This window comes from Trachypithecus francoisi, unplaced genomic scaffold, assembly GCF_009764315.1.
Source record: "Trachypithecus francoisi isolate TF-2019V2 unplaced genomic scaffold, Tfra_2.0 Lachesis_group6, whole genome shotgun sequence".
Classification (NCBI taxonomy): Eukaryota; Metazoa; Chordata; class Mammalia; order Primates; family Cercopithecidae; genus Trachypithecus; species Trachypithecus francoisi.
Genome location: NW_022681471.1, coordinates 26,902,712 through 26,926,617, shown reverse-complemented (window position 1 = coordinate 26,926,617; position 23,906 = coordinate 26,902,712). Strand labels below are relative to the sequence as shown.

Below are 23,906 nucleotides of genomic sequence, written 5' to 3'. Positions count from 1 at the left end.
GGAGCAATGCTGCTAAAAGGTTTATGGAGATGTTTGCATATGCATCTCAAGGCACAGCATTTTCCTTTAAACTTATTCATGTCACAGAGATCTTTATCTATATGTCTTACTGCTGATTTCCTCCCTAAAATGATCCTATTGTCGTGCCACTCCCTTATCTTTTCGATGGTAAAGATAATTATCAATAAATACTAAGGGAACTCAGAGACCGGTGCCGGCATGGGTCCTCTGTAAGCTGAGCGCCAGTCCCCTGGGCCCCGCTTTTCTTTCTCTATACTTTGTCTCTGTGTCTTATTTCTTTTCTCAAGTCTCTCGTTCCACCTAACGAGAAACACCCACAGGTGTGGAGGGGCAGGCCACCCCTTCACTTGTGCATGGACCAATTTCTTCCAGGTAGAATGAGGACTTTAATTTATCACTGGGGTGAGCCAGAGGAAAGGCTTAGGAATTGCTGAATTTCGGCTCAGGCTGCCTGAGGGCTACTGTTCTGCCCTTTTAGCTCCCTGATGCAATTTCATTAGAATCTAGGTTGTCAAGTAGTCACCGGAATAGTGTGAAGTAAACCCCTTCTGGAAAGAAAATGGGAGTTTTGTTTTCCAGCCTCTTTTCTGCACAGCTCTCAGCGGGTATAGCCTCTGGAAGTGTTTGCATGCCCATTTAAAACCATCTCTTTCTGTGATCTAGGAAGACTTGCATATGCCTAGTCCCTTTCCCTCCCAGAGCCAGATTTAGGATGCATTCCTCAGGTAATAGCTGTAAATGTTTGGGTGCTCAACATGTGCCATAAACCCCTTCCAGGGAAAAATAGGAAGTTGTATTTTTATACACTACTCCTAGGGGATGAAGCCCTTGGAAGTACTGGTGAGCCTGTATAAAATTGCTGCTTTTTTTTCCTGTGGTATTGAGAAAGTCATGTTTGCCTAGTCTCTTCTGCTCTCAAAGCTAGGAGAGTTAGGATGTAGTCCCTCAGGTGGAAGCTGTAAAGTAAAAGTTCAGACACTGGATGTATGGACAAATTCTTTCAGGAGGGATTAACAGATCTGGAGTTATCAGTGGGATGAGCTGAAGGAGAAGGTTTGGGAAGTACCAATTTTCTCCTCAGGCTGCCAGCAGGCTACTATTTGTCTGTCTTCAGCTCCTTGATGCAAGTTAATTAGAAGCCAGGTCACAAAGTAGCTACTGGAAGAATGTGTCATAAACTCTTTCTGGAGAGAAATAGGGAGCCACATTTTTTTTCTATGCCCCTTCTCTGTACTGCTCCCTGGGGATGAGGCCCCTGGGAGTGCTTACAGACTCACACAAAACCGCCACATTTTTCTTATACTATAGAGAGAACTGTATATGCCTAATATCCTCTGTTCTCAGAGTTGGTGATTTAAGAGCCAAACCGTGGGCAGCCTCAGAGTTAGGGACTTATATGTAATGTCCAAACCCTCCTCTCCACAGAGGGAATCTGGGTGCTGGGGATTCTTTTCCCAATTGTATGGTGCAGTGCCTGGGGCAGGGCTCATGCCTCAGCTTTTCCTACCCATTTGATGTAGAAGTTTGCTCAGTTGCCCAGTGGGTAGAAGTCCCTTGACTGATTTCTGACTTTCCCTCAGAAGGAACTGATCTGTGAATAGATGTCAGGAGCCTTCTATTCCACCATGTTCTTCTATCTTTCTTTTTTTTTCTTTTTTTTCTTTTTTTTTGAGACGGAGTCTCGCTCTGCCGCCCAGGCTGGAGTGCAGTGGCCGGGTCTCAGCTCACTGCAAGCTCCGCCTCCTGGGTTTACGCCATTCTCCTGCCTCAGCCTCCCAAGCAGCTGGGACTACAGGCGCCCGCCATGTCGCCCAGCTAGTTTTTTGTATTTTTTAGTAGAGACGGGGGTTTCACCATGTTAGCCAGGATGGTCTCGATCTCCTGACCTCGTGATCCGCCCGTCTCGGCCTCCCAAAGTGCTGGGATTACAGGCTTGAGCCACCGCGCCCGGCCGTTCTTCTATCTTTCTTTCTTTCTTTTTCTTTTCTTCTTCTTCTTCTTTTTTTTTTTTTGAGATGGGACCTTACTATGTTGCCCAGGCTGGTCTTGAATTCCTGGGCTCAAACAATCCTCCTGTTTCAGCCTTCCAAATAGCTGGGGATACAAGCATGTGCCACTGCACCCAGCTTCTATCTTTAATTAGTACTATTGAAAACTTGCCTGTCTGCATCTCATTGAGAGTGTGTCTTTTTTCTTTGGTTACTTTGAAGAGTTTTCTCTTGGGTTTCTGCAGTTTCACTCTGATGGAATATGCCTTTGTGTTTATTTTTTATTTATCCTGGTTGGGATTTGTTGAGCTCCCTGAACCTGTGTATCGATATATTTTTTAAATTCTGGAAATTATTAAGCCATTGCCTCTGCAAATATTGCTTCTTTTCTAATCCCTCTTCCTTTCCTCCTGAGATTTCAATTAAGCACAGTTTAGTCCTCCTCACTCTGTCCTCCATGTGTCTCTTCTGGTTATCTGTTGCTGTATCAAAAACTACCTCTAAACGTTAGTTGCTTAAAACAGCAACCATTTTATTATAGTACTGATTTTTTGTGAGTCAGGAATTCCAACAGGGGTTGGCTAGGTAATAGTTTTGCTCCTCATGGTGTCAAATGAAGTCACTCAGTAATATACAGCTGGCATCTGGGCTGGTATGGAGGGTCTAAAATGGCTTCATTCACATGTCTGGTGTCTTAGTAGAGAATGCTAGAAAGCTGGGCTCAGCTGGGACTCTTGATCAAAGGGCCTACATGTGAACTGTGGCACCAGGGTCAGACTTTTTATGTGGTGGCTACATTTTTCCAGAGAGAAAATCCCGAGAACCAGGTATAGGCTGCATGGTATTTTCTGGCCTAGCTTCAGGGATCACACAGCATCACTTCCACCACATCCACAGGTTGCAATTTTTTGTTCCATTCTATTGGTCACAAAGGAGTTGTAATGCCAGGCCAGATCAAGGGGAGGAGAATTATACTCTACTCCTTGAATGACAGAGTGGCAAGGTCACACTGTACAAGAGCATGTAGGACAGGCTTTATTGCCATATCAATTTTTAGAAAATACAATTAGCCATAGTATCTCATTATATCTTTTGTATTTTTCCACTTAAAAAAACTCTACATGCTGCATTTCACAGTATTTCTTTTTTACTTACCTACCAACCCGCCAATTCTTTCTTCATGTTTTAATAATGGTATCTGATGATTCCAAGATCTTAGGTCTGTGAGTTTATTTTGGTTCTCTGTTGTTTCTGTTGTGTCTTGCTTATTTTTTCTTATTTGTTTTTGTACCTAATATCGTTCTGTTCTGGGTATTGTATTTGAAACATTTTTGAAAATAATTTGAGTTCTAGAAAGTTGATTTCTTCTTTAAATTTTATATTTTCTTCTGCCAGATGCCTGGGAACACTGCCAATCAAAAACTGGCTTAAATTATGATCAAGAATAAAGGTTTCAAATTCCACATGTTCTCACTTATAAGTGGGAGCTAAATGATGCGAACACATGGACACATAGAGGGGAACAACACATATTGGGGCCTGTTGGAAGGTGGAGGGTACAAGGAAGGAGAGGATCAGGAAAAATAACTGATGGGCACTAGGCTTAATTCCTGGGTAATGAATAATCTGTTCAACAAACCCCATGATGTAAGTTTACCTATGTAAGAAACCTGCACTTGTACCTCTGAACTTAAAATAAAAGTTCGAAAAAAATTCCCAGACCTTAGCGACTTTCCTGATCATATGCTCCACTTGGGAAAATTCAGATCAGTATTATAAACTGCCAACAGACACCAGTTCCCAAACACATGGACCATTCTTGCCTCTGAGAATCACAGAATGAAAGAAAATGATTGAAAAGCTCAGGAAGTATTCCACCAGCCCAGACAATAGTTGTATCAGACAACTATTGTCCAGAACTTCAGCCCTGCAATTCAATCTGAGGGTCTGACACCCCTTTAGAGAGGGCCAGAAAAATTTGGAAAGGCCAGAAGGGCAAGAAAACAAAACATAAAAAAGGTCCAGTGAGCAAGATTTGAAGGAATAGGAGCTAATTTGCTGGGACAGAAGAGTTACCTAAGATAGAAGTATCTGAAAAGCTGTTATGTGGAGGAGATATTGGGTCTGTGCTGTGTAGGATGTGGGGCGGGTGCAGGGGGGCGGGTACATCCAGAGATCCACAATTAGCACAATCCAAAAAATAAAGTGAGCTGTTTTGGAAAGTCACCATAATGGCTGGAATAACCACACACAAAAAAAGAATAGAGGTTTAACAGACAACACAGATGATAGAAAACTGGACTGTAAATTAATGAAGTGAAAGTTAACTGATTAACCATTATCTTGAGGATATTTCTCTTTAGGGACTGATATGGTTTGGCTGTGTCCCCACCCAAATCTCATCTTGAATTGTAACTCCCACAATTCTCACGTGTCTTGGGAGGGACCTGTTGGGAGGTAGTTGAATCACAGGGGCAGATCTTTCCCGTGCTGTTCTCATGATAGTGGATAAGTCTCATGAGATCTGATGGTTTTATAAGGGAGACTTTCCTTGCACAAGCTCTTTCCTTGCCTGCTGCCATCCGTGTAAGATGTGACTTGCTTCTCCTTGCCTTCCACCATGATTGTGAGGCCTTCCCAGCCATGTGGAACTGTAAGTCCATTAAACCTCTTTCTCTGGTAAATTGCCCAGTCTTTGGTATGTCTTTATCAGCAGTGTGAAAACGAACTAATACAGGGACCAAGCTTAAAGTTAGAGTGGTTTACATCTATTTGTATTTCCTTGCTTACCCCATTAAGTGTTATTTGAATGCTATCTATGTGCTTATGACTCCTAAATTTATATCTTTAGCACAGACCTCTTCCTTAACTATCCAGACTCATACATCAAGCTGCCTACTAAACATCTCAATTTAGATATCTAATTGGCATCTCAAACCTAATATGCAAAAAGCAGACCCTTCAGTGTTTCCTCAAATAAATCTGTTCTACCTCAAGCCTTCCATATCTCAGTAAATGACACCATCATTCACCTACTTGCTCAGGACAAAACTTAAAAATGTTCTTTACATCCTCTCTCCTCATTCTTCCCAATTAACAGCCAGTCTTATCTGCTTATCTTAAATTATACCCAACATCCTTCCATTTCTTTCCATTTCTATCACCACCACACTGGTCTAAATAACTGTCTTCTTTTATCTGTATGACTGCAATAGCATCTTAACTGGTATCTCTGCCTCCATTCTTGCCCATGGATGCTGTGTTCCATATAATTGGTCTTTCCTAGAGTCCTAGAGTTTGGACATAAATGGGAGACCTGCTTTTATCTCCCTACATTTATCATTTACTAATTCATTCAACATACATTTATTTGAACATCTACCATGTGCCAGGCACTGTTCAAAGTTCTGGGGACACACTATTGAACAATACCTCCAAAGTTTGTGTTCTTAATGAGCTTAACTTATAGTCAGAGAAGATAGACAATAAAGAAATAAATATATAGTATTTCAGGCACTGTTAAGTGCATTGAAAAAAAATGATGGGAGCAATATTTACACACAGTGTTTAGGGAAAGCCTCACTGATAAAATGAAATTTGAGCAGCGTCTTGAAGGAAGTAAGAGAACTAGCATTAGAGTCTCAGGGTACATAATTTTAAATATAGAGAACAGAAACTGTAATGGTCTAGAGACAGGAGCATATCTGGTCCATTTGAGAAGAACAAGGAGGTCAGTGTGGCTGGCGCAGGATTAACAGGAGACAATAGTAACAGATGAGGGCAGAGAGGTTGCAGAGGGTCAAATTTCATAGGGTCTTGAAGGCCATGGTGAAGTCTTTGGAATTTACTAAGTGAGATGAAAATCCACTGGAGGATTTGAAGCAGAGAACAGTGATCAGAATTGCAATTTGAAAAACTACTTTAGATGCAATGTTGGGAAAAGACTATATGAGGGTAAGGTTGGAAGCAGGAAGGCTTTGTATCAACTCTCATCTGAATTACTGCAACAGCTTCTTGCAATAATTCAGATGAGAGTTGATGATAGTTTAGATCTGGATGGTAGTCACTGAGGTGTAGAGAAGAGGCTGGGGTGTGTGTGTGTGTGTGTGTGTGTGTGTGTGATTTATAGACTTGATTTTATTATTTTAATACCCTTTTATTATTACAGAAGCAGTGCATATGCAGTGTAGATAATTTGAAAATATAGGCAAATAACATTCAAAAAATAAAAACATCACTTTTACGGCATCCGAAGTGACACTGTATCCTCTCTTGGCTTGTAACCTGCTTTCCCTGGTCAATTATCTTCATCGTTCCATTTCAGTACATTTTCAACTTATTCAGTACTAAGTCCATAATGAACTCTGATTATTTTTTGAAATTATAGCCAACAGGATCTGACATGGTTTGCCTGTGTCCCCACCCAAATCTCATCTTGAATTCCCATGTGTTGTGGGAGGGACCTGGTGGGAGGTAATTGAATCATGGGGGCAGGTCTTTCCTGTGCTGTTCTTGTGATAGTGAATACATCTCATGAGAGCTGATGGTTTTAAAAATAAGAGTTTTTGGCTGGGCACGGTGGTTCTCACCTATAATCCCAGCACTTTGTGAGGCTGAGGTGGGTGGATCATAAGGTCAGGAGTTAGAGACCAGTCTGGCCAATATGGTGAAACCCCATCTCTACTAAAAATACAAAAATTAGCTGGGCGTGGTGGCACATGCCTGTAGTACCAGCTACTTGGAAGGCTGAGGCAGGAGAATCACTTGAACCGGGAGGTGGAGGTTGCAGTGAGCCGAGATCACGCCACTGACTCCAGCCTGGGTGACAGAGCAAGACTCCATCTAAAAAGAAAAAAAAAAAAAAAAGAGGAGTTTTCCTGCACAAGTGTTCTCTCTTTGCCTGCTGCCATCCATGTAAGACATGACTTGCTCCTCCTTGCTGTCTGCCATAATTTTGAGGCCTCTCCAGCTATGTGGAACACTAAGTCCATAAAACCTCTTTCCTTTGTAAATTTCCCAGTCTCAGGCATATTTTTATCAGCAGTGTGAGGACAGACTAAAACAGTAAGTTGGTACCAGTAGAGTGGGGTGCTACTGAAAAGATACCTGAAAATGTGGAAGCAACTTTGGAACTGGGTAACAGGCAGAGGTTGGAAAAATTTGGAGGGCTCAGAAGAAGACAGGAAAATGTGGGAGAGTTTGGAACTCCCTAGAGACTTGTTGAATGACTTTAACCAAAATGCTGATAATAATATGGACAATGAAATCCAGGCTGAGGTGGTCTCAGATAGAGATAAGGAAGTTCTTGGGAACTGGAGCAAAGGTAACTCTTGTTATGTTTTAGCAAAGAGACTGGTGGCATTTTGCCCCTGCCCTAGAGATTTGTGGAACTTCGAATTTGAAAGAGATGATTTAGGTTATCTGGTAGAAGAAATTTTTAAGCAGCAAAGCATTCAAGAGGCAACTTGGGTGCTATTAAGGGCATTCATTTTCATAAGGGAAGCAGAGCATAAAAGTTTGGAAAATTTGCAGCCTGACAATGTTATAGAAAAGAAAATTCCATTTTCTGAGGAGAAATTCAAGCCGGCTGCAGAAATTTGCATAAGCAATGAGGAGCTGAATGTTAATCCCCAAGGCAATGGGGAAAATGTCTCCAGGGCATGTCAGAGGTCTTCACAGCAGCCCCTCCCATCACAGGCCCAGAGGCCTAAGAGGAAAAAGTTGTTTCATGGGCTGGGCCCAGGGTCCCTGTGCTGTGTGCAGCCTAGGGACTTGGTGCCCTGTGTCCCAGCTGCTACAGCCATGGCTGAAAGGGGCCAACGTAGAGCTCCAGCCATGGCTTCAGAGGCTGCAAGTCCCAAGCCTTAGCAGCTTCCACATGATGTTGAGCCTGTGAGTGCACAGAAGTCAAGAATTAGGGTTTGGGAACTTCTGCCTAGATTTCAGAAGATGTATGAAAACGCCTGGATGCCTAAGCAGAAGTTTGCTGTGGGGGTTGGCCCTCATGTAGAACCTCTGCTAGGGCAGTGCTGAAGGGAAATGTGGGCTCAGAGCACCCACACAGAGTCCCTACTGGGGTACCACCTAGTGGAGCTGTAAGAAGAGGGCCACCGTCCTCCAGACCCCAGAACGGTAGATCCACCAAAAGCTTGCACCAGCATCCGGAAAAGCTACAGACAATGCTAGCTCATGAAGGCAGACACGAGGGAGGCTGTACCCTGGAAAGCCACAGGGGTGGAGCTGCCCAAGACCATGGGCACCCACCTCTTGCATCAGCATGACCCAGATGCAAGACATGGAGTCAAAGGAGATCATTTTATTTTATTTTATTTTATTTATTTATTTATTTTTTGAGACGGAGTCTTGCTCTTTCGCCCTGGCTGGAGTGCAGTTGCCGGATCTCAGCTCACTGCAAGCTCCGCCTCCCGGGTTTTACGCCATTCTCCTGCCTCAGCCTCCGGAGTAGCTGGGACTACAGGCGCCCGCCACCTCGCCTGGCTAGTTTTTTGTATTTTTAGTAGAGACGGGGTTTCACCGTGTTAGCCAGGATGGTCTCGATCTCCTGACCTCGTGATCCGCCCGTCTCGGCCTCCCAAAGTGCTGGGATTACAGGCTTGAGCCACTGCGCCCGGCCAGGAGATCATTTTAGAGATTTAAGATTTGACTGCCCCATAGAATTTCGGACTTGCATGGGGCCTGTAGGCCCTTTGTTTTGGCCAATTTCTCCCATTTGGAATGGCTGTATTTACCCAATGCCTATACCCCATTGTGTCTAGGAAGTAACTAACTTGCTTTTGACTTTACATGCTCATAGGTGGAAGGGACTTGCCTTGTCTCAGATAAGACATTGGACTGTGGACTTTTGAGTTAATGCTGAAATGAGTTATGACTTTGGGGGACTGTTGGGAAGGCATGATTGGTTTTGAAATGTGAGGACATGAAATTTGGGAGGAGACAGGGTGGAATGATATGGTTTGGCTGTGTCCCTACCCAATCTCATCTTGAATTCCCATGTTTTGTCGGGGGGACCTGATAAGAGGTAATTGAATCATGGCAGCAGGTCCTTCCCTTGCTGTTCTTGTGATAGTGAATAAGTGTCACAAGATCTGATGGTTTTAAAAAGAGGAGTTTCCCTGCACAAGCTCTCTCTGTTTGCCTGTGCCACCCGTGTAAGACATGACTTGCACCTCCCTGCCTTCTGCCATGATTGTGAGGCCTCCCCAGCCATGTGGAACTGTGAGTCCATTAAACTTCTTTCTTTTGTAAATTGCCCAGTCTCAGGTAAGTCTTTATCAGCAGTGTGAAAATGGACTAATACAGGATCCTTTACAGATTAGATGTTAATGTAAGAAAAAAAGATTTGGAGAACTTCAAGGTCTGTGGACTGAATAACTGAAATAGGAAATGGTTTTATTTATTTATTTATTTATTTATTTGAGACCAAGTCTGACTCTGTCACCCAGGCTGGAGTGCAGTGAGGCCATCTCAGCTCACTGCAACCTCTGCCTCCCTAGTTCAAGCGATTCTCGTGCCTCAGCCTCCTAAGTAGCTGGGACTACAGGTATGCACCACCATGCCTGGCTAATTTTTGTATTTTTAATAGAGATGAGGTTTCGCCATGTTGCCCAGGCTGATCTTGAACTCCCGGGCTCAACCAATCCACTTGCCTCAGCTTCCCCAACTGCTGGGATTACAGGAGTGAGCCACTATGCCTGGCCAGGAATGGTTTTTGATTGTCATGGAGAAGGCTGGGCAATCAGCAGGTTGGGGAAGGGGTAGGAATTAAGAGTCTAATTGTGTACATGTTAAGGTAGGGAGTTGATATGTAAATTTTGACTTCAGGAGAGAGATCTGAGAATATCTCCAGATATTCAACTGGAATTATCTGCAGATAGATAGTACTTAAAATCATGAGGCTAAACAATATCATCACAGAGTGAGTAAAAACACAATAAAGGAGAAGTTGGACAACTAATCCCTGGAGCACTCTAACCTTTAAAGATTAGGGGGATGAAGAAGGACTCACAAAGTTGACAAAGATTGGCAGTGAGTTTAGTAGAAAAGTGAAGAAAAGTGGTGTTAGAGAAACCAAGTGAGAACCTGTATCAAGGATGGAGTAATCCCCTCTCAAATACTACTGAGAATTCAAATAAGATGAGGACTAGGAATTAGTAATGTAAAGATCAATAATGACCTTGAAAATGTAGTTCTTATAAAATAATAGAGATAACAGCTTCTTTGGGGTGGGTTAAAGAGGAGAGAATGGCAGGAAAAGATGCAAAGGCTGCAAGCAGGGACAATTATTTTAAGATGGTTTCTGTAAAGATAGGGGAGGAAATAATAGCATAATTGATGTTGATGAGATTAATCTAGTGGAGAGAGAAATTGATGATGTAAGGGAGAAAAGGAGAAATTGCTGGAGCAACATTTTTTATGAAGGGAGAAGAGATGGGAATCAAGTACAAAACTGGAGAGGTTGGCCTTAGGAGCACAGATATTCTATTTATTGTAATAAGTGTGCAGGCAGAGTATATGGGTACAAATGCCAGTAAATGTGATGCTGGGAGTCTATGGAGGTTCATTGCACAGCATCAGCTAAGAGTGAAAATGGGCATTGGAGAATGGAAAAAAGGTGTTTGAGATGTAAGGAAAACACAGAAAATCCTAAGATAGAGGTCCAGGAGAATGAGAAAGTCAGTGGACTAGGGAAATATTCTATGGTTGCTGTGCAGCAATAAGGGCTTAGTTGAGCTAGAAAGCAAGGTGGGAAAGTGACAAGTCATGCTCGTCCCTTCTTGTTCCTCAAACATGCTAAACTTTTTCCATTCTCAGGGCCTTTGCATTTTCTCTTCCCTCTGTCTGGAAACGTCTTCTCTCAGAGCTCCATCAGCTGGCCTCTTACCATCATTTAGGTCTCAACTCCTCAAAGATGATTTCTGTGACCACCACAGCTTAATGTAACACTCTACCATATTACTCTATCATATTATTCTCTCTACCATATTATTCTATTCTATCTTCTGAATAACACCATTGAGATTGCCTTATTTAGTTTTGTACTAACTTGTCTCTTGCTCTTTCCAACAGAATATAAGCTTCTGCTGTGCTGCACTCCAATGTGTACAAAAGTGTCTGGCATGTAGCAGGTGCTCCATAAATATTTGCTGACTGACTGACTCTCCTTATGTTTATATTCCACATTTCTCTGTGCTACTTGACCGCTCAACCTCCCTCTACTCATCTAAAAATAAAATCCTCCTACTTTGCCCTCTGGATCCCCAGTATCATGAAAACCAATCCTCCACAAGTCCTTAACCTCTTTAACATGAACTCACTTCTTCTGCCTCGCTTAAAGTTCTTTGATGAGACTAAGATCTCCCCTGCAGCTCATAAGGTTGATAGGTGAGGTTGACTTTCTTCCTGCTCCCCATTGCTCCTTCTTGACCCTGATTCCTCTACCCTCTTGTAAACCTCTCTTCTATCTCACCAGAGTAAGAGTTTCAAGCCACCTTGGTTTTTCATCCTCTAACTCTCATTGTTGGTATCATCATCTGGTAAAGTCAAATGTCACAAGAGCAGAGCAAAGGAGTAACCAATGAATTCATACCTGTTTCTTAGAACATGCGGGGAACTACTCATCCCATAATCCCAGAGCCGCTCCACTGCAGCAATAAAATAGTGTCGTGTTTTCTTTTGAAAGCTGCGGGGGCTCTGATTTTCATCCTCACCATAAATGTCAAAATCTTCCTTCTTCATTTCAACTGAGATGGTATCATCATAGTCAATTTCCTCTTGATCTGACTGAAGAGTATTAAGAGTTATTTCCCTTTGATGACGTTTCAAGACTGGTGGGTTTTGAGAGCACAGCCTTTCAGTCCCACCTTGCTTTGCCCAGGTGACTTCTATCTGGGGCTCATTTTGTTCCTCATTTATTGCTGCTATTGTATGATTGCTTTCACAAGGGTTCAGGAGGAAAATGGTATCCTTTTTCTTAAAAGCTGTGTTTTCTGGTGACTTCTCTTGGGATTTCCACTCTTCTTTTGGTATCTGAGTACCATAATGGTTATCCCAAGCAAGAGGACCCAATAGCTTGGAAGGAGTCTTTGCAGAGCTTTCTGTTGCTCCTCTCAGAAAGGGAATTTTTCCAGGTCTATTTGCTTCCTTCCACTTAATCACTCCCTCTGTTTCCTGAAGAAGGCTCCCTTCCACGAGATCCAGATGGCCAGGAGACCCACTGCTAGTTTCTGTAGGGAAAAGGTCCTTCTGATAAATGCGAACTTTTGGAAGCAATTCAACTTTGCCAGATGTTTCGGGCAAGCCTGGTGTCAAGAAAACAGTGTTCTCAACTTTCTTGTACGTGACTGAATTTGTGGCACTTGTCACCAGGGAGCCAACCTCTCTTTGATCACCAATCATCTCCAAGGTTAGAATAGCTAAAGAAAGGTTATTTTTTTTGACTCCTTGTAAGAAATGACTGCTTTCTTGGACCCCAGAATATTTCTTTCTGTAAGATGGTGCTGGAAGATGAGAAAAGTTGTCTTGGAATAGGACCCTGGTCAGATCTATAGGTCTAATAGATGGAAATGATGATACCTTTGCAATGGGTAATGGAAATCTATTTGCTTGAGTGATGCTATGACTCCTCGTAAGACAATCTGATAAGGGAGACTGAGTAATGGCTCCTTTCTCCTTCTCATTGTAGTCTATCTGTGTGAGGGTGCTTGGGGTCAAATGTTTTATGTTTTTGGACCACTGGGTTGAGGTGTCCTCCACAATTAGCCTGTTTTCAAGTTCTGTTTCTTCTAGCGGGAGTCTGAATTGTTTCAAAGCTCTCTTACCACGTTGCGTGACAAAATTCTGCTGGCTTGGATTAGGAGATATCCTTGTGGTGTGTGGATATTTCTCTACAATTTGCTTGGTTTGATTTCCCAAACCTTCCAAGTTTTCTTCCTCCCCTTTTTTTGAGAAATGAGCCATGGGTTTCTTTGTTCTATTTGTTGAATCATTTAATGACCTAAAATCTTGAAGTACTGGAGCATATGCCCCCTCATATGAACCTTCTACATTTTGCCTAGTGCTCAGTAAGAAAAGGTTCTTCATGAAATTCTTAGTGCCAGTCACTGTATGTATCTGAGGCAAAACTACATTATCTTGGATTAATGTTTCCTTTCTTTCTATTTCTTCCTGAATTTTTTTTTCTTGATTGTGTGTATTATTTTCATGTAAATTATCCAAGTTAGTAAGAAATAGGTTTCTGCTGCTTGGAAGAACTATCTCTTTGAGTCCTACGTCCTTTATAAGTTCACCCTTTCCTACTACCACTTATTTTTCTCAGACAAGAAATTCTGACCTTCCACAGAGTTTTCTGGTCCTAAGGATATGAATAGTTTTGGACTGGGGCCTTGCCCAGAGTTCAGGGAGTTCTTTCCATGAGTCCTTTGTATCCAATTTGCTGATTCTGGTAAGAATAACATCTTAAAGAATGACATATCTGGATTTTCTGCATCTGGTAGTATGGGGCCCTCTATTTTTTGTTGGACCATTTCCATGTTTTTCGATGAAGTAGTTTTATTTGACATATGATTTAGCCTCAAAGCTGTAGTATTTTTGTCCGTAAGCATTCCGTCATGAATCAAAGGTGTCACTTTTTGAAACTCAGTATCACTTTCTAATATGTTTTGCCAGACTGATGGACTATTCTCAACTAATAATGATGGGCCATCAATGTGAGTCTTTCTATTAGTTGCTGAATTATTGGAAGTTTTGTTTATCTTTAACAAAGAGATGCTAACTTTGAATAAGGCATTATCTTTAGTCAACGAAGCAGGTCCATGAGCTCTTTTCTCTTTAAATAACCTACCACTCTCTGTTGACCATACATTTTTTCCCCATGAACTTTCTTGGCTATTCATTAAACCTGATTCTAACAACTTTGAATCATTATTTTCTTCACTCAAACTCAGAGGTCCACCAGACTCAATAAGGGGAGATGACTTTTTGCCAAATAGAGTGGTATCTAATTGACTATCATAATGAACTGGCATATTTGGGGGTCCTAAGGAACTTGTATTATCATTACCTGCTGCCAAATTGTCTGATGGAATTGTTGAAATCAGATTATTTGATGAACTAGAAACTTTAAAATCAAGTTTCTTCAACTCTGTTGCTACAGTTGTCCCCAGTTTCTCATTTAATCTTAATTGGAGGTCTGGCTCAGGGGTAAATACCATGTCCCCACTGTGATGGGGCTGTGGCCTGAGGTGTGTCATTTTAGACAGGTTGTTATTAGTGTCTATTGCCCCAGGTGATGGATCATCAGAAAAAGTCTCATATTCGGCTTCTTGGAGATCAGATAAGGATAGCCCACGTGGAGTAGGACTCTGTCGCAAGAGCATCAGCAAATCACTAGAGGAGACATTCTGTACTTTAGGCATTGGTGTTCTGTGTGCAAACCAAGGGTCAGTCTTCTCTATGTCATTTTCTGGAATTGTGGTGGCATTAAATTGCTTTTGCCTAGGGCTAGGGTGTCTCGAATTTTGGGAGAAACTTCTTGGCTCAATGGCATTGTTTTTACTCAGCAAGTATGTTGAAATATCTTCATAACTGTCCTCGTAATAATCACCAGTGTTCTTGTCACAACTAGAAACCTTCAGTAAGGCGGTCATGCCTCTGTTCCGAAAGTCTGAGTTGTGGCACCCCAGAATCCATAGGCCTGGAGATGAGGAAGAATAAGACTCTGGTTACTCATAACACAGATTCTAAAACGTTCTGGTAGAGGTTCTCTCCCATTCCCAGATAAATGAAAAAAATACTAGTTAGTATCATTATATCACAGGTCATTGGGTTAAATCCCTGGAACATGTAATATAAAAGTGGTTTTTGCATTGCTGCTGTTGTTCTATGCCTGTTTGTGACCATAAGAAAAGACTGTGATAAATATGAATAGATATTGGGATTAAAATGGGGAAATGTAATTAATATACACAATAGTGGAGGGTCTTAATAGTGACACAGAACTCTGAATATGACAGTGATTTAATTCAGGAAAGTATATTAGCTAGATGTTATTGCTGTATCACATAGTGGCACAGGTTCCTCTTGAATCCATCAGATTGCCTGGATTCAAATCCCAGTTCTACCATTCACCAGCCATGTGACTCTGAGAAAGTTACTTAAGCTTTCTGAACAATAGGTTTCTAATTTGCAAATGAGGCTAATAGTATCTACCTCATCATATAATACAATGAAATCACATAACACAATACCTAGCATCCACCGTCACCTACTTGCAGAATACGTAAGCACAAGGAAGAAGCATTTAGGTCTAGGATCCAGCTAATATAAAATTCTACCATGATACTAGCAATACTAATTTCTACCATGGCTGGGCGCGGTGGCTCACGCCTGTAATCCCAGCACTTTGGGAGGCTGAGGTGGGTGGATCATGAGGTCAGGAGATGGAGACCATCCTGGCTAACACAGTGAAACCCTGTCTCTACTAAAAATACAAAAAATTAGCCGGGCATGGTGGTGCATGCCTGTAGTCCCAGCTACTTGGGTGGCTGAGGCAGGAGAATGGCGTGAACCCAGAGGCGGAGCTTGCAGGGAGCCCAGATTGCACGCCGCTGCACTCCAGCCTGGGTGACAGAGTGAGACTCCGTTTCAAAAAATAAAATAAAAAATAAAAAATAAAATTTCTACCATGAACAAGATTCGCTGAGTGAAGGAATGCAATAAATTATAATAGGCTAATTCCATGGTGGTAAAGTAGATGCATAAACGTAAGAGACAAGCTACACCTTTACCAAGCTACCCGTTGGGCACCTCAACAGCCATAAAACAGCCTTGTCATTTCGCAGTCTTTGCAGGGAAGATCTTAACTGTATCTACCTTCTCCTCAAGGGAAGCTGCTCCCAAAAGCCCTGTGAATGCCTACATTCTATGTGCAGCCAAATTATCAATCAAGTGGCAAAGGAGAATAAAACATATTCTAACATATAAAGACTCAGAAAATCTACCTCAAATGTCACCATTCTCAGGAAGTGATTACGGAATGTTTGCCACCAAAATAAAGGAGTATATCAAACAAGAGAAAGACCTGGTATCCAAGAACCAGGTACCTATCCTGAGGGAGGGTAAATAAAAGTCCCAAGTTGATAACTGAGCCTCAGGCCTAGAGAGAACCAGCTCAGACTGGAGTCGGTCAATCTGGAAGCAAAAAGGAATACATCATATGATGGAACTCTTGAAAAAAAGAGGAGAATTCAAAGGAAGACATTATAAGAAAAACAGGGAAACAATGAAAGATTGTGGTTAAACTAGTTACCAAAATGGACTTTTACTTACCCTCCCCTCTGAGAAGGGCCTGGTATTAGGAATGGTGATCAAGCTGGAGTTTAGTTTTAACTGCTTGGGTTAAAATTTTGTAATGCAAATATCTTTTTGTATTGTATGTGTGACTAATGGTAAATTTAAAATATTATAATTAATTAACACATTTCAATCCAAGTGCTTAAAGAAGAGTTGGTTGTTTGATGAAAAAGTCAATAAAACAAATAGCCAAACAAAAATTAAGAAATTTTACATATACAAAATTTAAGAAAAGAGACATAATTACAGACACAAAGAAAATGAAAATAATTGTAATTCCCTTAGAGACACCTCAGCTGTCAATCTCCTCCTCCAACTTTTGACACAGGTACAGGCTACCTGGCCAAGTTTGGGGTCTAGTCAGCACTACAAATATAGTTCAGTCTCTGCCTCTGTGATCAAACCAGGGCTTTCACTGAACTAATTAATTCTGTAAGCTATTATCCGATCTTGGAACTAGTAATACTACCAAAGTAACTCAGAGAGACAGAGCCCAGCTGATCACATCCTGCACAGACAGTAAAGGAAGTAAGAGGAGAGAAGCCACCATAGAAGACATATAAAAGCCCAGTAGAAACTAGATATTGGACTGGGGTTAGTTTATCTTAACCTTTCTTCTAGTTGTTGAGTTGAGAAGGGAATTCAACATCCATTAAGTAGACAGAGAGTTAAGCTAAGAGCAAGCCACTTATCCTCTCTGCTAGCAAACCTTGATCAGAACATTTTTGTACCTTGTTTAAGGATAAGAGAAAACATGCAATCTATAAAGATACTACAGAACAGGGAGAAGGAAACAGAAGTCAGGAAACTTAGAAGCAATACCTACTTTTGAAAGTAATCCACTGCAGATTCTAGAGGAAAAGTAAGAACAAATATCTTGCCATGCTAAAACACAAGAAGACACAGCTTCCATAATTTAAAACCACAAAGACATAGCTTCTATAATTTAAGAGTGGAAAGGGCATACACAAGATGAAATGGTAGTTCAGCTAGACGAAATAGAAAAGAATAATTATAAGAAAACTTAACACAAAACAAGAGATGATCAGTTTGTGTGTGTATGGGTTCCAATAAAGCCTTACAAAAACAGACAGGAGACCAGACTACCCAAGGCCCATAGTTTGCCCACTCCTGAGGTAGATGGTCACCCACTGTGCCTTTCATGGGGTTTCAAAAGATGACCAGTGTTTAAAATGGCAAAGAAAGGTCTGGTCTTTCTTCTTGCTCCTTTCAGAAATTGCTGCAAATAATTAAAGACAGCGCACAATTAAGCTGGAAGATATCTGAAGCCATGAAACCACAAAATAGAAGTATAGTTAACATAAAATGGGTATCAAAAGATACAAAGAGTGGATGCTCATGGCTGGGAGATTTCAGAAAACTCCAAGAAGACATACTTCTTCATATCTTATACCTCCATATCTTCCCCATTTTTATATCAAAGTCTAATTATTCCTCCTACTTCAGCCTCCCAAAGTGCTGGTATTACAGGCATGAGCCACTGCTCCTGGCCTTGTTTCTTTCTTCCATCAAGGTGTAAGTATGACACTTTGATATGAAAAACAGTCATTCATTCATTATAACAATGGGATCAGGGTCTACAAGCTGGCATCGGTGGTTTTACTGGACTCCTTTCAACACAAGTCTCAAAAGGTAGGAAAGATGGGACCAGAACAAATAATCACACTGACAAGCCATTTTTGCAGTGAAAGTCTGTTTTGTAAGGTGGAGAGGGGAGGAAAGAAATTCTGAAATGTAAACAACTCTGCAGCTTTGATCTTGATGGGCTAGAGAGAAGTAAAGGCTGAAAACTCACACATACAATCAATACCTTTCATAAGAGAATTCCTGCTAATCTAAAACTCACTCCTAATGCCTCATTGATATTAATATATCCACATAAACTTTCTGCAAAAAGTTTATTTAGGACAAACTCACCTCAATGATAAATAATAAGCAAAAAGGATCAAGATACTACAAGATAAAAGGAAGAAAGGAATAACAAGGCCAGGTGCAGTAGCTCATACTGGTAATCCCAGCACTTTGGGAAGCTGAGGTTGGAGGACTGCTTGAGCCCAGGAGTTCAAGACCAGCCCAGGCAACAAAGCAAGACCCTGTCTCTACAAAATATAAAAAAGTTAGCCTGGCATGAGGGTGCATGCCTGTAGTCCCACTACGTGGGAGGCTGAGGTGGGAGGATCACTTGAGCCCAGGAGATTGAGGCTACAGTGAGCCATGATGATACCACTTACTCCACCCTGGGCAACAGAGTGAGACCTTGTCTCAAAAAAAGAGAAAGGAACAACAAAAACAAATAAAAGAAGAGCAGTAATCAAAAAAATGTTGCCAAGGAGAAGATAAAACTTGTAACCAAATATGTCACCATAATCTAATGAGATTACCACATCTGAAAACCAAAGTCTAATGTAGAATTAGCTATAAGAATTTATAGAAGACATATGGGTCAATGGAACAGAATGGAGAGTTCAGAAACAAACTCTCACATTTATGGTCAATTGATTTTCAACAAGGGTGTCAAGATGACTTAATGGGAAAAGAATCATATTTTCAACAAATGGTGCCAGGACAACTGGATATTTACATGCAAAAGATAAAAAAGAGGTTAGACCTCTTCTTCACACCATACACAAAAATTTATTCAAACTAGATCATAGACATATATGTAACAGCTACAACTGTCAAACTCTTAGAAGAAAATATGGAAGTAAATGTGGCCTTGGGCTAGGCAAAGCCTTCCTAGATGTGACATCAAAAGCACAAGTGACACAAGAATAAAAAGATAAATTGTATGCCATCTATGAGTTCCTCAGTTAACTCAACAACCCAGGAAACAATTATTGAAGTAAAAATAGGTCAATACATGTCAATAAAACTGAACAACTAGAAGGAAAAATAGCGAGAAAACAAACTAGAACAGCGTACTCAAGAACTGGTGACAAATTGAACAGTATAACATATGTAAATGCAATACCAGAAGAAGAGAAAAAATTAGAAACAATATTTGAAGACACAGATGATAAATATTTTTCAAAATTAATGAGATACCAAATCACAGATTGAAGAAGCCTAGAGAATGCCAAAGTAGAACAACACACACACACACACACACACACACACACGAAAATCAAAGTATAAAGAGCTTGAAGGCATCCAGATTTTTTTTAAAAAGATACATTATATACAGTTGAACACAAATGGGAATTACAGCAAACTTATTGTGAAAAACTATGCAAGCAGAAACAATGGAGTGGCATTTTTAAGTGCTGAGGGAAAACCAATAAAACAAAATGTAATAAAACAAAAACAACAACCACAAACCCAGAATTCTATACAAGGTGAATATATAATTCAAAAACAGAAATAAAGACTTTTCAGAGAAGCAAAACCTGACAAAATTAATTAACCAACAGACTTGCACTACAGAAAATGTTAAAAAAAAGACACACTGTAAATATAAGGATACAGATAGGTTGAAAAGAAAAGAATGGGAAACATATACCACACAAACATTAACCAAAATAAAGATGATAGTGCAGGTGCATAACTTTTAGACAATGCGGATGTTTAAGGCAACAAGTACTACTTCAGACAAAAAGGACATTTCACAAAGATGAAAGAATTGATCTAATAAGAATACAATCTTAAATTTGTAAGCACTTGATTTTATTTTGCCTTATTTATTTTGAAACATCTTACTAACAAATACAAACAGCAAAATAACAAACTCAACAATCATAGAGATGTCACAGTTTCCTCCATGTCTGTAAGAAACAGACAAAATATCAGGAAGTTTTTAAGGATTTTAAAAACATGATAAAGCAACTTGACATAATAGACAAATATATGACACTCTACCCAACAACAGCAGAGACATATTTGTTTCAAATGCAGTGGGCCATTTATCAAATTAAATTATTTACTGGGCATACAGCAAGTCTCAACAAATTTCAAACGATTGAGATAATACAGAGTATGTTACGTGATCACAGTAAAACAAGTAAATCAGCAACAGAGAGAGAGCCAGAAAATCTCCATATGTTGGGAAATTAAAACACTGTAAAATAACTGTGAATAAAACAAGAAATAACGTAAAAATTATAAAATATTTTAAACTCAATGATAGTAAAAATATGACTCATCAAAATTTGTGATATGGGGTTAGAGCAGTATATAAAGATAAATTTATAGCTTTGTATGCACTTTTAAAAAGTAAGAAATGTTGAAAATCGATGAACCAAGTTTTAATCTCAAGAAGTCAGGAAGAAAAAGAAAACTGAATCCAAAGAAAGTATTGGAATAATAACAAAAGACCATAAATAAATGAAATGAAAAGCAAAATAAAAATAAAAATTCAACATAGAAAATAAACAAAGTAAAAAAATTTTTTTAAATTCCATGACCTGCTGAACAAAGCAAAAATTTGATCCTATGGTAGGATTAGTAAATTTGATGAACCTATAACAAAGCTGATAAACTTAAAATAGTTAAAATATAAATAATAATATCAGGTATGAAAAGGGAGACATCAGCACAGACATTATAAGGATGACAAAAGAACATTACAAATAACTTACTTCAAGTAAATTAAACAACGTAGTTGAAATGGACATATTTCTAGAAAAACACAGCTGATAAAAACTGATACCAGAAGAAATAGAAAATAACATTAAATATGAAAGAATAAATTTTACAAAAATGTGCAAGACCTGTACAGTAAAATTTTATAAAAATATTGCCAAGAGAAAATTTAAAAGATCTAAATAAATAAATAAATAAACAAACAAACTATGCTCATGGACAGAAATGCTCAATATTGTTAAGATGTATGCTCCCCAAATGGATCTATAGTCAATGTAATTCCTATCAAAACCTCAGAAGATATTTTTGTTGATAAAATTGACAAGATGATTCTAAAATTTATATAAAAATCAAAGAGAGCAAAGTTGGAGGAATTACACTAACAAATATTAAAACTTACTATAAGATAATATGTTACTGGTACAAAGACAGACCAATAAGTCAATGGAATATAAGAGATCGGGGTTGGCAAACTTTTCCGTAAAAGCAACACAGTAAATATTTTAGGTTTGTAGATACATATGGTCCATGATACATATTCTTATTTGTTTTCTGCTGTTTTTTGTTTTGTGTGACAATTCTTTAAAAATGTAAAAAAATTCTTAGCTCAATGCCATATAAAAACAGGCTGCAAATTTGGCTTGTGGAACATAACCTACCCCTAAAATAGAGTACAGAAACAAAGCTATAGTGATATGGTCATCAGATTCATGGCAAAGACAACAGTGCAATTCAGTGAGGAAATTATTTTTTTCCAACAATTGGTGCTAAAGCAATTGAATATCCATATGGAAAAATGAACTTTTATCTGCACCGCTCCATCAAAATTAATTAAAAATGAATCATAAACTTAATTGTGAACAATAGAACAATCAGACTTCTAGAAGAAAATATTTAAAACATGTAGAAAGAATATATAGAAGGATGGCATCATGTTCTTAGGATAGGCAAAAATTTCTGAAACAGAATACAAAAGGCACTAACCATAAAAAACTGAAAAATAAGAATTAATTAAATGTAAGAACTTCTATTAACCATAATGCACCCTTAAAGGAGTGAAAAGACAAATCACAGACTGGGAGAAAACATTCACAATACATAAATCCAACCAAGGACTTGCATCTAGGCAAAATAAAGACCCATTCTGACCAAAAACTGACAGAGAATTTTTACCAGCCAACCCAGACTGAAGGAAGTTCCAAAGAAGTTTCTTCAGACAAAAAGAAAATGATCATAGATGGAAGCAAGAAATGCAGAAAAGAATGAAAGAAATGAAGGTGTAAATATATATATATAATACACACACACACAAATGATACTGATTACATAAAACAATAATAATGTCTTATGGGGTTTAAAATAGATGTAGAATTCAAATAAATGACAAGAGCACAAAAGGTCGGAGTAAGAAATGGAGTTATGTTGTTTGAAAGTCTTTGCATTGTCTGGGAAGTGGTAACAAATTAAATTAGACTTTAGTAAGTCAAGAATGCATGCCGTAACCTTTAAGATATCCCATATGAAACAGTAGAAGAATGTAAACTAACAAATGAATAGAGTGAAAATGAAATAATAAAATAATAATAAATAATAATAAAGACTCAATTCCAAAGGAAAGAAAGCAGAGAAAAACGATAATAAAACAGGTGGGACAACTAGAAAGCAAATAAGATGCAAGATTTAAATCCAAATATATCAGTAAATACACTGAGCGTAAAGGATCAATTACATCAACTAAAAGATCAATATTATCAGACTGGATAATAAAATAAAAACCAATTATTTGTTGTTTACAAGAGATGCATGTAACTATAAGAATGGGGAAAGACTGCAAATAAAAGTAAGGAAAAAAGAAATACTATACACAACTAAAATAAAGCATATGTAATAATATCAGACAAAGTAGATTTTAAGATGATGAACATTAGTAGATTTAAAAAGGAGGATTTTATAATGACAAAAGGGGCATACCCCAAAGGATATAACAATTATACATTTGTACATACTAGTAATACAGTCTCAAAATATATTTTAAAATTGACAGAATTAGATAGACAAAATCACAATATTGTAGGAGATATTAACATATCACTCTAACTGATAGAAGAAACAAAACTTAATTGGATTTTTTATGTAGAAAATCACTGTCTTTGGTTCTCCTTTCTTACTGAACCAAAGACAGTGATTTTTCTAGAGGTCAAGTGAAGAAAGTTTCAAGAAGAAAGTGACCAACTCCATCAACTGATACTGAGAGGTCTGGTAGTCAAGGTTTGGGAATTGTTGAAATTGGCAAGTTAGAGGTCAATTTTGACTTCTTCCTTGAAAAGAACTTGTTCAGTGGAATGGTGCAAATGAAAGCCTCAACTGTACCCTCAAGTACACTAGGACATAAAATTATGATTTTTATTTTATTTATTTTGAGATGGAGTCTTGCTCTTATCGCCCAGGCTGGAGGGCAATGGCATGGTATCAGCTCACTGCAACCTCTGCCTCCCGGGTTCAAGTGATTCTCCTGCCTCAGCCTCCACAATAGCTGCGATTACAGGCACACACCACCACGCCCAGCTAATTTTGTATTTTTAGTAGAGACTGGGTTTCTCCATGTTGGTCAAGCTGGTCTCGAACTCCTGACCTCAGGTGATCCGCCCGCCTTGGCCTCCCAAAGTGCTGGGATTACAGGTGTGAGCCACCATGCCTGGCCAAAATTATGATTCTTATGGGCAAGTTTTCCCACACCTTCAAGAAATCCATGGTTCCTGGATTATTTAAACTGTTTTGGAACATAGAAAAAATGGTATGCTTGTGATTTCTGTACAAGGCTAGTATAATTCTAATATTAAAAATATTAAAATGGCACAAAAAGGCAAAGGAGTTAATCTTATTTATTTATTTATTTATTTTGAGATGGAGTCTTGCTCTGTTACCTAG

At 39.3% G+C, this 23,906-nt stretch overlaps 1 protein-coding gene across 1 annotated transcript in view; it reads right to left on the bottom strand.

Annotated features, from left to right (window-relative positions):
• F8 (coagulation factor VIII) overlaps positions 1-23,906 on the bottom strand; it is a 219,291-nt gene that overhangs the window by 76,236 nt on the left and 119,149 nt on the right. Inside the window, 2 exon segments of the mRNA XM_033201915.1 lie at positions 11,617-13,330; positions 13,333-14,721. Of these exon segments, the coding sequence (XP_033057806.1) occupies positions 11,617-13,330; positions 13,333-14,721 (3,103 nt within the window).